Source organism: Lampris incognitus, chromosome 2 (genome assembly GCF_029633865.1).
Source record: "Lampris incognitus isolate fLamInc1 chromosome 2, fLamInc1.hap2, whole genome shotgun sequence".
Classification (NCBI taxonomy): Eukaryota; Metazoa; Chordata; class Actinopteri; order Lampriformes; family Lampridae; genus Lampris; species Lampris incognitus.
The window spans coordinates 21,010,419-21,023,624 of record NC_079212.1 but is presented as its reverse complement, the minus strand read 5'-3'; the positions used below and the strand labels follow the sequence as shown (position 1 = coordinate 21,023,624).

Below are 13,206 nucleotides of genomic sequence, written 5' to 3'. Positions count from 1 at the left end.
AATCCCTGCCTCTTGCCTCCTCTTTCCCTTCTGGTCGGTTCTGGAGGTGTGTAAATAAAAAGAGCACTTCCGGGCTTGCGCGGTTTAAGGGGCACGGGAGTTGCGATTAAAAAAGATCTCTGCCTCATTCGTCCATGCCTCATCACAATCTGTTGCTTTCTGACCAAGGACAAAAACAGATAAGACAATATCCAAAATAGTCTGGCTCAGAAAACCTTAAACACTTAGTGTGAGTGAATTGTCTCAACACCCACAGGGTCATTGAATCAAACGTACCCCAATTCACCACAGAGAGGTGTCACGGTGAGGCGGAGCACAGAGCTGGGTGAACCTACAACCTCTGTCACTGAGTGAAAATGAAAGTGGGGATCTTGTATTCCCCCCCCCCCCACACACACACACCATGCTCATCGCAACATAACACATCAATGCGTGCGCACACACACACAGCCAAGTGAATATTTTTGTGCCAGACAAAAATATTTGCCAGAACCTGTCACTGTCAAATCGGTTCCACAGACTTCTTTCTGAATTATTTGTAACTGGCAAGAGCAAGTGAAATGGATGCCAATTTGAACAGTTATTCGTGCTCTGAAATCACCACCCAGCACTCAGAACAAATATTCAGTACCAGCATGGGGAAAAAGTCAGGGTGCATTCTCAGCCGAGAGTTTCTCCTGTAAAACCCAAACCAAACTGCAGGGCAGCCCATTAGGCTGCAGAAGAACATTGTGCATAATCCTTGTGTCCGGCTATTAGCAACATGAATTTTAGTGTACATAATAAACACTTCGAGTTGAAGTACTGTGAATTGGTGTTGTGATATCATACATATCCAGAGACTATATGAGAATAACAGAAATTATCCCAAAACCTAAACTAATAGGCAATTTATAAGAGGCTCAGTTAACTGTTAATCCACTGTCCTCGGACCAGATGGCATGCAAAGCAAATCCTTCTATAATGAGTGGATTTTGTGTTGAGATTCAATGACAAAGTAATAAAGCTTTGATTGACTAGCCTATATTTTTTTTACTTACATATGCTATATCAAGGTAGTTTATACCTTGTGAATTGAGAGTAAAGTTGAGAATAAAATTCATATTAGTTTCCACTCACTCGTGGTGTCCTTGTAGTGTATTGCAGAGGAAACACATCTGAAAGTCAGGACACTGTTAAATTCTCTTCAGTAATGTATTGATAAAGTGACCATGAAAGTTTCTTTAAATATAACTGATAACTAATACATGCATAATGACAATATGCTGATCACCCACTCCTCACAGCTTTCAGCCCTACTTGTTTTGCATGAATTGCAATACACTTTCTGTCCACTAGGTAGCGCAGTGTGGTTTTTGAAAATCTAGCATAGGAATCAAGAGTAGTCTCTGAACATGTTCTCTGGACACATTCTCAAAAAATCTCCGCCTCTCATAGTAATAAGACATGAAATAGCCTAAGTGTACTATTCTACAGCCAAGGGCTCACTTACTTAATTTAGGAACCATTTGTAAAACTGGCTTACACTGAATGTCAAACACAACAAGAAACAGAACATAACATTTTATTCAAGTATTAAATTGTAAAGCACATTATTTTGAATATCAACAGACTCAAAGTACGAATCAACTCAATTAGAAAAGCAAAAATCCAACTTTTCATCAACAATCAATTTGCAATGTGCAAGCCTTCAAACTTCAGTCTTGTGGCCCCGTCTCAATCATATACTGCATAGAAATGTTTGCACGGTAGCTTTAGTAAACTACAATCCTGTGTCCCAAGAATATTGGTCCCTTAACAAAAATACAAAGATGATGGAAAACAAAGGTTATTTGATGTATGGACCTCATTAAACTGATGACCGATTTACCACTGATCAAGCATGTTACTGCATTTTAGCCAAGCACTTCCACACATTATCATTTGTGAGGTTTTTTTTTTTTTAGCTTCTGTAATTCCAGGATGGTTATGAATGAGAAGTTAATTCAAATACACATAATTATACATATCCCATGGGCCGTGTAGTATATTTACTGAAAGCCAGATAATATAGCTACTTACAAACAGCAGTGCTGTTGACCTATCAAAGAACACTGAAACAAGCCTAGACTGCTTACCATTCATTAAGGTCATGCTTGATTTTATCAAAACCCATTATAATAAAAGGCACCAACAAAATGAGATCAATTTCACCTCAAATTCAAATCAATAACTGTTTCCACAACATTTTCCTTTGTCAGATTATTTGTCTCATCTTAAATGAGAAAGTTAATAGGCAAATCTCCCAGTCTGACAGCGCCAGAGGCATAGTAAATTAAAGAGCTTTGTGCCTTTGATTTGGTTTAAGTGGTCTTTATGCCCTTTGCGTTTGACATCGTCATAAATCTGGTAGTTAGAAATGAGGAAACTACTACTGACAACCGAGTCCAAGTGTCTCAAAACTCGGGAGACATCATTAAATATCAGGCTTGGATTGTGGCAATGAACTTTGGTGGGAGTCTATAGACATACAAGGAAGGGTGTTGCAATGACACACCAAATAACATTCTTCCAATAGGAACAAAAAGTAAAGCAAGATGAGGAAGATCAAACGCAGAGGAAGAGCTCCAAGCAGCTGACATCAGCTTATAGGTGCCAAGCTAATGTCTTGTGGCTGCAGAGACCTGTTTGTCCGAGCACTATTCCATGGAGTGGAAGCAAAACGCACACCAACTGTACTTCACTGTGAGACAGACTCCCATACCAAAGTGCCTGTGAGTGCTTAAGATTGCAAAAACCTAAAAATGATTTCTTTCAGTTGAAGCAGGGCTATTCTGCCACATAATCCAAGTACTATAACTGGAGTGGGGGGGTACAAAAACAAGAGTGTGTGCTTATAACAAACAAAGTGTTCCCCAGTGCAGAACTAAACATTAATATAACATGAGTTTCAACTTAAACATTTCATATGTAAGATCTCCTGATACTGTGTAAGTACCGCAAACACACTGTGATACTCTTAAATGAGCACATCAGATACCAGTCCTGTTGCCAACAGTGATGAGTAGAGGACTGGGTCATATGAGAATGCACTGCACTCCTTTTCTTCCACCCAAAAGCACTGGGTTAAGACAAAAACACGAGCAAAATTAATGAACAGGGGAACAATTAAGTGTGGTGAGGTGGACCCTGCTGCAGCATTAGACTAGAGTCAGTTGAGGGCCTTGTCTTCAGCTGTGCCTTAAGGCCTGGTCAGTCTCACAACCGAACCTGCAGCCTAGTCGTGTACATATGCTGCAAGGAGACGGTCCGAAGCTCTAGAAGGTACCAGAACAGTCCATCAACTTCCACACCGTCAGTCTGTCGTGATCCCTTTCTCTCTGAGCTCCTCTGTCACTCGCACCAGGTAAGTGGGGTCCGGGTAGCCGAAACTGTCAGAAGTGAGAGTGAAACGCCATCAGCATGTCATTTCAAATGATGTCTTCTAGCTGAGGACGCCATTTAGTAGCCTTTCCATGTACTTGGTACTTGAATTACGTGTTAAATCTATACTGGCGCCCGCTCTCGGATACCAACGCACAGCTCATGAAAACTTTGAGGCCATTACCAGCAGAACTCTCAATACCATTATTCTTTAACTGAGAGCACATAGTACATACCAGCGGGGTCCTCCCCATATCGAGGTCTTGTGGTGAATATCATTCCAGGTGATGACATTATGCATGCCAGTGGTCATGGAGGTACCGATAGTGAAGATAAGGCGCTGTTCAAAGGCCCGCCGTAGCAGGCCCAGCACTCGGTTCCCCTCGGGGCTGTCTGGGAGGTAGGCCACACGGTCCGTCCCTGGGTACCGCACTCCTGGGTTTGGGTGTTCTGGCTGTTAAAAGCAAAGAAAAAAATCGAGATTACGTTTACCAGGAGCTATAAACTATAAAACAGTCAGGCCAATAATACGTTGAGTGTGTATCCATCCTCAAATCAGAAAAGGTATCAAGATTCTTCTGGTCTCTACCTGCAAAGCTTCAGTTTGCTATATCCTTCTTCCAAAATCTGATTAATCTTTTAATTCTCAATTTTTAGGAGCAAAAACTACTACTTGCTCTTAACAGATGTCTGTAATGATTCACCCCCCCCCCCAAAAAAAAGATGTGTCCAATAACTGACAGAAATGATCAGTGTTGTGAGATCCCTCCTCAGATGTTTCAATATTTTCTTCTCTGCTACTCTTAATGTGCGGCTACCTGGAGCAAGATTTTCATGGGGACTGAAGCACCAGAATTTTGTAACTGCACTAAATGAAACCACAAAGCAGACTGCTCTGGCAACTGTTTAACTGGAAGTGTCACTTTTTTTTTTCTTGCTGGCAATGGAACCAATTAGAAATGTGATGAGAAAATCATGTACATGATGTGTTATATTTTAAGGGATATGGAAAATAATTGTGATGTGAATTATGGAGATAAACTGATACAATTATTTGCCATTAGATAACTACATTTATAAATCAATCAATCTAATCTCTCCGTGTGTCAGTACAAGACACTCTAACCTAAACATGTTTTTAGGATGTTTGGCAATTTTGTTTAATCTTTAACATAGTCTATTTTTTATATTGTGACAGTGGTGTACTGCTATGTAATATTCCTAAAAAAAAGTTATAGTGTGAATGCTCAAATTCATCCATGGAGTTATGGATGAATTTGAGCATTCACACTATAACTGAAGATCTAAAACATGAACTTGAACTGTGGATCTAAAACATGAACTGTGGTAGTCTGGAGCCCTTTCGGGATCAACAATATAGCAAGGTGTGGAAAATGCTCACTAACACTATGACTGGCTCCCCATATGTCCTAGGTCTACTCACTGCCTGCAGGCCAGGAGGGAAGCTGTAGATGATGCAGATACATCCGTAGCCTTCATGGCCAGGAAGCTCCAGATCTGGGTCTCTTTCTACCATCATACTGCCATTTGCAGGCTGATCCCCGATCAACTGGCCATACACTAACCGACACACAGGACATGCTCTCTTCACCTTGAAGGCTTGATCCAGGCAAGAGCGACAGAAAGAGTGGCCACACCTCTCCAGCGTTGTTTTGTCCACTATATCCCCCATGCAGATAGAGCAAGAAGTGTTGTCCTCAGCCTCGTTGTGGGAGCCAATGCCAGGGTCCATGTCCTTGTTCTGGGCTGTTTCATGGAGCATCATGCAGGCTTCCTCGTCAGCAGGCTTCCTTAGCCTCTGCTGCTGCCTCTGGGAACGCCGAGGCTGGGGAGGTGGTGGGGGAAGGAGGCTCCCCTCTCCATTCGGCTCCAGAACTCCGACGCAAGGCAGAAGAGTCCGCTTCCTCTTGGGCCCACCCTCCTGTTTGCTCATTTCCTTGCGGGCACAGCGGCATAAGTCAATGAAGGCTTTGCGGGTCTCGTTGGAGATGGGTCCATCCATCATCCCGGCAGCGCCAGCCCTCCGCGAGCCCTCCACTGGCTGAAGCCTTACAGCACAGCAGCCCCCCCTTTCTCCTCGCCTAATGATACCAGCACTCATCCCCTGCTTGTCCTGAAAGTCAATAAGCCAGGGCCGCCCAGCTGCAGCCAGGTAATCCCACACCGCTTGTGACACCAGCACCTCATCACTACCCTGGCCAGCACGCACACTCATTTCATCAGATGAAACTGCACAGAAACGCACAAGAGACATCAGCATGCTTCAGTTAGACCTTTGTGAGCAGTTGCATTTCTTTATGCACAATTTGTGCTCAAACGCAAATTCAAATGTGTAGAAGTTCTCCCTGGAGTCTTGCATGCATGCATATGCAGTACTTTTTTACATTTTGATAAAGACTCGCCTCATTCTTTGGAAAATAATACCGTCACGCTAATTTCAGATAAAGTCTTGCCAGTCATTGGTTCCGTCATCCGTTATAATCACAGAAACATGGTTTTGTTTACGCCTACCTTGCGCTTTTCTACTACCTACCCTTACAGGACGAGTTCGCCCATTTCCTTGTTTTTTTTTAAGCCAAAAGTGAAAGCTAGGAGTGAAGTGAAAGACTGCAGATCTGCCTGAACTGGTGTTCCTACAGGTCGTAGTTGACCACGTCAAACCAAATCATTGGTAAATTACAGTAAAGTGTACCAGGGTATTAGCTTTAATGTGTTCATGCACATCCCCGTGTGAGCTAGTTCCAGCGGCCGCGGCACGTCAGACATACAGCAGGCAGTATCGCGCGGCGTTGCCGGGGACCTAGATCAGCTGTGGCGAAAAGCAGACTGTAAACAAAGGAAACTGCAACCGGTCAAACGCTTCCCTGCCAAGTGTAAAGAGCCCTACCACAGTCACACGAAACAAAGAAAAGAAGGACACTTCTCGAGGTTACCTTGTGATCCCATAAATTTCCTCAATTGCGGATAAAGCTTCCCGTTGAATCCCGTTGATCACCCCAGGTCGATATCATTTCGTGTTTTTCGAGCCATTGCCAAAAAGGAGGCGAAAATGACCCGATTTCCAACAAGTGCTGACGATTTCGGCGATGATTTTAACGTCTCCTCTTGATATTTCGGATTACCCCCCCCCCTTCACTCGACGTTGTTGAGTGAGGTTTATGTCTGGATTAAATAAAGAGCACCCTCCTCCATACAGGAAGAGGCCTCTCCCGCCTGCTGCAGTTTATCTGCGGATAAGCGGTCTTTTGTAGTCAAGACATGATATCCAGTCGCGTTCAGTGTCTATATCGCTTGCCTTTTTCTTTTTTTGGGGGGGGGGGGTCCCCTATCCTGGTCGTGGCAAACAAGCCATCGGTTCCCTTGTGAAGCACCTCGGGTCTCTGGCTCGTCTGTTTTTGCCTTGCTCGTTACGTCCTTGGGCTAACAGGCGTAGAGTCTGAAAGCTTCACACTTCTCTCTCGTCGAGCACGCCGCCGGCTGCTGCACAGCTGACAGCTCATCCGACACGGATCGTGTACTCCGTCAATTCCTCCACACGTCTCCGACTTCGATTTCCGTCCATGTCCGAGCTGACTGGGACCAAAAGCAGCTATTAATAATGCGACGGAGACCCACGATATGTGACCAGGAAGTTCGTCACAGGACCAACACGATTGGCTAAAACGGTATTTATTTATTTATTTTTAACTGTGAATCACACTTCACACTTTGGAGTGATTAATACTACGGTTTAAGTCAAATATACAAAAATACATCCTGCAAGAGCATATCCTCTCCCTCTTAACAGTTATGACTATTGGAATAAAAAAACCTATTATTAAAAATTATTATTACTATTATGTGGTATCCTCCCACAGTGCAAAGACAGGTAGGGCAGGTGAATCGGCCATACTAAATTTGTCCCCGAGTGTGTGTGTGTGTGTGTGTGTGAGAGAGAGAGAGATGGCCTGGCGGCCTGTCCAGGGTGTCTCCCCGCCTGCCGCCCAGTGACTGCTGGGATAGGCTCCAGCATACCTGCGACCCTGAGAGCAGGATAAGCAGTTTGGATCATGGATGAATGGATGAACTATTATTATTAAATATTAATTATAATAATTTTATTTATATAGCACTTTTCTAAAACAATGTTACAAAGTGCTTCACAAAAAAAACATAAAACAAGACAAGGCAGGAATAAGAGTAAGATCAAATAAGAGTAAAAATAAAAAAAACAAATAAACATTTGTAAAAGCTTTCATAAAAAGAAAAGTTTTAAGAGGGGATTTAAAAGACGCTAGAGACTTAGTTTGTCTTAGCTCAGCAGGAAGAGTTATTAACTATTATTATCGCTCTCTCTCTCTCTCTCTCTCTCTCTCTCTCTCTCTCTCTCTCTCTCTCTCTCACACACACACACACACACAGAGTAGAGGGAGAGGGTCTAAAGAAACCTTTTTTGTTGTTGTTGTTGCTATATATAGTAGTGAATGAACCCATAACCAGAGAGGCTGCTGGTTTGAGTTGCTGGCTCAAGAAGATATCTAACTCAAGCTGAATCTTCAGTCCCACTGACGCAATACTTCCTTTAACTTTATGTCACTGGCTCATCCCTTGATCCCAACCTATACAGCAATTTGTGGATACAAGGCCATGATTTGAATTATTAACAGTGATTGTTTTTGTCCAGTAACAATGTTTTATGTAGTTATTGTAAAACTCCAAAGTCTCTAAAGCCCCCAAAATCTCCCCCCTCAAAAGCCATAGATGCCATTTGTAATGGGAAACCTTGGTGTGGTCTCAGCATATTGATACTAGATATGTCTAGCCATTCCCCCTGACATTTGGCTGGACAAAGCCAAGCAAGTTTTAAACAAGCTACACCTCGCTGTAGGAGATGACTTCAGCGAGGGGATATGATGGATTGGGGTTGGCAAACTGCAGTGGCTTACACGTGTTACAGATGTATATTATGCATGATATGTCTATATGTATACTTGTATTACTTATAGAAAACATTTAGGAAGACTTGAGGGTATTTCGAAAGTCGTACAGCGTACGCATGTTTCCAAACAGGTAGAATGGCTTGTTTTTCAACACAGGTAATTTGACATCCAGGTTCATAGGAGAAAAGTACATCAAGCATCAAGGTTTTTGCATGAGTAAGTTAGAATAACTATCACAGTTGAGTTCAGTCGAGATAATCGTTAGCAGAATTACCACGAAGTCTACGAGACATTTCTAATGACACGATATCATTATAGCAACTCAGGGGTGTAGCTGATGTAGCCGTGTTGATGTTGTTCCTATCATAATTAAGGTTGCTCCAGGACCATCATTGCAACCAACCAATCACATTGTTGTGATGTCGTGTCTTTGTTATAGTAAATGTGGTTTATTTTTTTAAAACTTTTTGGGGGGGGGGGGCTTAATATTCCTTAAAGTGGTGGCTTTTCAGTGTCTTGCCAAAGGACACTAAAGCAGTGTGAATGCCAATCTTAGGGCTTGGACCTGAGCTGGTCAGTGTGAAGATTAAAAGTCAAGAAATTGATGTATGACTCACATCTCAGTTCAGACAAATAAAAAGAGTAGTTGAGTCTTGCCAGAACAAGGTCTTTTTGCTGACTGCTGAGAAAGTTATTCATACTTTTTGCCTGTTTAGACTACTGAGACTGTCAGACTTTAAATCCCCCTTGACCCCCTTTGCAGGTCAGGCAAAAACAGCAGCAACATTTTTCACCAAAACTAAGACAGATTTCTATTATCTCTGTTTTACAATCTCTCTAGCAGGTCCAGACTGGCAAGCTGGCAAACGCAAGAGGGACCGATCTGATTTTTTTTTTAACAGTTCTGGGCCGATCTGGCTAACCTGCCATGAAAGAAAAAAAAAAGATAATAAATGTGCAAAAAATATAAATAGATCAATGTCGGAGGCATTCAAATTGGCTGAATCATCAGAACACAAGCGATATGTGCTGCTCCACTTTCACAAGGTTACTAGCCCACACCTAGTAAAAAAACTACAACAACAACAATGCAGGAATTCAATTATAGGCTATCATCAAAATTATGTGTAACTGTGTGTGTGCAGATGTCTGCTGTTTTGTATGGCGATGATGTGCTATTCACGATGTGTTAACATGGACATGTGAGAGTCTGTTCACCAGGGTCACCATGTTGCAGGCTACATGCTGCCAGGCTCCTCCAGAGTAATACATTGATAATTACTAAAAGATAATATTATCCAATGCTTGTGGATGAAATGTTCTGTTAGAAGTAGTTCAGTAAGCGTCCGGGTGGTGTGGCGGTCTATTCCGTTGCCTACCAACACGGGGATCGCAGGTTCGAGTCCTCGTTTCCTCCGGCTTAGTCGGGTGTCCCTACAGAAACAATTAGCCGTGTCTGCAGGTGGGAAGCCGGATGTGGGTATGTGTCTTGGTCACTGCACTAGCGCCTGCTCTGGTCGGTCGGGGCACCTGTTCAGGGGAGAGGAGGAACTGGGGGGAATAGCGTGATCCTCCCACGCGCTACGTCCGCCTGGCAAAACTCCTCAGTCAGGTGAAAAAAGAAGCGGCTGGGTAGTCTGCAGCCCTTCTTGGATTGGCGGGGGGGGGGGGGGAGCAGCGACCGGGATGGCTCAGAAGAGTGGGGTAATTGGCCAAGTACAATTGGGGTGAAAAGGGGGGGTGGTTCAGTAATAATTAGCATTGAAAATATAATTGAAAAGCACAGTGCTCCCCAAAAGAGATCAATATTGGTGCAAATTTCTCTCCATCCAGTGTAAAAAATTTTACTTTTTGAACAGCAAGCAAGCCCCCCCCCCCCCCCCCCCCCCCCGGTGTGTTTGTGTCATGGCTTTTAAAATGCAGTTTATGCATTCAGGGGTCAGGTCCTGTTTGTCAAACTCTCATAAAATATAATAAAATGTTTTATTATTGCAATGAAAAACAGGGAAACAAAAAGTCATCCATTAAAGCTGGCTCTGAGAGCGGAGCAGCGGGTTCTTGCTCACTCTCTTTTCTGACTGAGTACACAAGGATATTCAGATGATAAAGGAAAAAATATACCCACATCCAATTTGCAATTAAGCTCAGCTATGCTTTGTGTGGAGTAACTTCATTGGATTATGGGTTGCCTTCTTCTTTTCCTCTTCCCTGGCAGCGCCATATTCAGCATCCTTCTCCCAATATACCCAGCATCTCTCCACCACACATGTCCAAGCCATCTCAACTTTTCCTCTTTTGCTTTGTCTCCAAACAGTCCAACCTGGGCTGTCCCTCTAATATAATCGTTCCTACTCCTGATCTTCTTTGTCACTCCTGTGATGTTTTGTGCTTCTCATAACATCAATAAATGGACAGACAACAACTGGAGTGAACGATGATTTTGGAGAAGTCTCACAGGATATATTTAGACATGGCAGGTGGCTTCCTGACTGCCCATAAGTGCCTGACAACCTTTCTGGCTACCATATCCTCCTATCAGCAGGGGGCATACTTAGACTAGAGCCGTTAGCTTGTGGACATTACATCACTCTTTTCTTTTCTTTTTTTTTTGTTGGAACAATAACTCAGTTTCAATTTCCAAAGGGCTACTGAAGTACTTTCCTTGTAAGCATTCTCAAATATCCATAATAAAAAATAAAAACCCCACAATGGCCTTAACTTTGGCTGTTATTCCTTACTTGCAATAAATGTATTTGCTGTAGCTGTCCATGAAACAACCGAAGTCAATTTCTATAGTGCAACCAAAATAGTCCTTTACTTTTTGCTTTAACCGTGCTTGTCTAGAACAGTCCATGGAACAATACTCTGTTTGTAAACAGTCTCAAATAACAACAACATTGTCAGTCCATGAGATAGAATAATCTCTTAGTCCACAACAGTCCATATTGATTCGTGAGACTACTCATACTCACGGAGGTAGGGAGGAGGATGTCTGTTGCGCCGAACAGGATATGTTGGAGGTGGTGTGTTGACAACAGTCTTGTCACTATCATCATCATCTGGCTCTGGTGGAGTGCTCTGGAGCTCACTAGGGATTTTCTTGAAAAAGGATGAGTTCCTTGTGATGGAGTATCCATTCTTTGTTGCTGTTACCATCGAGCCTTAGATCTTGGACACAATGTATGGTTCACTGTTGTAGGGTGTGGTGAGCTTGTGCTTAGGCTGGCGGTGGAGCACGGTGTCTCCTAGGGTTAGAGTACTTGATGTTGTGTGACGACGGGTGTCAGCATAAGCTTTCATCTTAACTTTAGCTTCTCGATCTTTTGCTCGGATTCCATGATCTGAGCTGTTGGAAATGGCATGGTTGACTGTGGGAATCCTTGTGTAGATCTTCTGCTTGAACAGAAGCTCCACTGGTAAAGCATCTGTGGTGATGTGTGGTGGGGAACGATACTCTCGAAGGAAGATGTTGAGATGCTGCTTCCATGGTATGCCTTGTGTTCCTGCAACATGGACGGTCTTGCTTAGTGTGCACATAAAACGTTCTGCAGTGACGTTAGCCTGGGGCCACTGGGGTGTGACTTTGCAGTGGTGAAACCCAAGATAGGTTGCAAACTGGGTAAACTGGTCACCGTTAAATGGAGGGCCATTGTCCATTTTGAGCACTCTGGGGATTCCAAACATGGAGAATACATTGCCTATAACTGGTATGACTGTGTTAGCTGAAGTTGACTTAACAGCCTCAACTACTAGGTACCGTGTGTATTCATCCACAATGACAAGTAGATACTCTCCAGTGGGGAGAGGTCCATAGAAGGCTGCACTTGTGCTATGCCAGGGGGCTTCTGGTAACTCAGACATCTGCAGTGGCTCTGAGTGTGTGACTGGTGTATTCGCCTGGTACGCTATACAGTTTTTGACTGTAGCTTCTGCTTGCTGGTCCATATTTGGAAACCAAACTTTTGTCCTGAGGAGTTTTTTTGTCCTAACAATGCCCTGGTGTCCCTCATGGGCGAGTTGTAGGACTTTGTTCTGTAGGGCAGTGGGGATGACGATTCTTGTGTTTCTTAATATGATATCGTCCGTGGGTGACACTGTTAGTTCACTGCTAATTTTTTTGAACTGCTTCAAAATGGCAGTGTGTTGTGTGTCATGTGTGACCTTGTACCATGTATTGTTTCTGATATGTGCACTGACCTTTTGTAGGATCGGGTCTTTCAGAGTCTCCTCTTTAATCTCTGTGAGAGTCATTGCTTTGGGTGTAGTGTGACGTGTCATGAAGTTGACATATTCCTCTGCTACTTTTGCTGCCTGTGTGCTGTCACCTGTCTGTGGGGGTATGGGATGATGGGACATGTAGTTGGCTGGGTTGTCAGCTCCTTTTCTATACTTCACTTTGTAGTTGTATAGCTGAAGCCTCAGTCCCCATCTCTCGATTCTGGCAGGTAGTTTTGATCTGGGATTGTTCCAGATAATCTCAAGGGTCTTGTGATCAGTCACTAGTGTGAATGGATGTCCGTAGATGTATAAGTGGAAATGCTCACAGCTCCAAACAACAGCCAGTGCTTCTCACTCTGTCTGTGAGTAGCACTTTTCCACATCAATGAGCGCACGGCTTGCACATGCTATGATGCGTCTTTCACCTTTCTCCTTTTAATAAAGGATGGTGCCGAGCCCTACAGGGCTGGCATCGATGATCAGCACTGTTGCTTTGTTTGGATCAAAGTATGACATGGTGGTATCACTGGTGAGACTGTCTTTGAAGGCATTTAATGCTACTTCTTGTTCTGGACCCCACTCCCATGGCGTATCTTTCCTTGTGAGCTTGCACAGTGGTGCAGAGACAGAGGCAACGCCTTTGATG

The 13,206-nt window shown here is 43.4% G+C and overlaps 1 protein-coding gene across 2 annotated transcripts; it reads right to left on the bottom strand.

The window, feature by feature from the left end:
* Nucleotides 1-1,554: 1,554 nt before the first annotated feature.
* dtx3 (deltex E3 ubiquitin ligase 3) lies at nt 1,555-7,026 on the bottom strand. 2 transcript variants are annotated; one of them, XM_056273849.1, is made up of 4 exons: nt 6,357-7,026; nt 4,847-5,652; nt 3,639-3,856; nt 1,555-3,410 (listed from the first exon to the last, which is right to left on the bottom strand). In XM_056273849.1, exons 1-4 carry the CDS (start codon nt 6,367-6,369, stop codon nt 3,335-3,337), a joined length of 1,113 nt encoding a protein of 370 aa, XP_056129824.1. In that variant the 5' UTR covers nt 6,370-7,026; the 3' UTR covers nt 1,555-3,334. The 2 variants fall into 2 exon arrangements, with proteins under 2 accessions (XP_056129824.1, XP_056129825.1); XM_056273850.1 differs by having other exon boundaries at nt 5,015-5,652.
* Between the last annotated feature and the right edge of the window lie 6,180 nt (nt 7,027-13,206).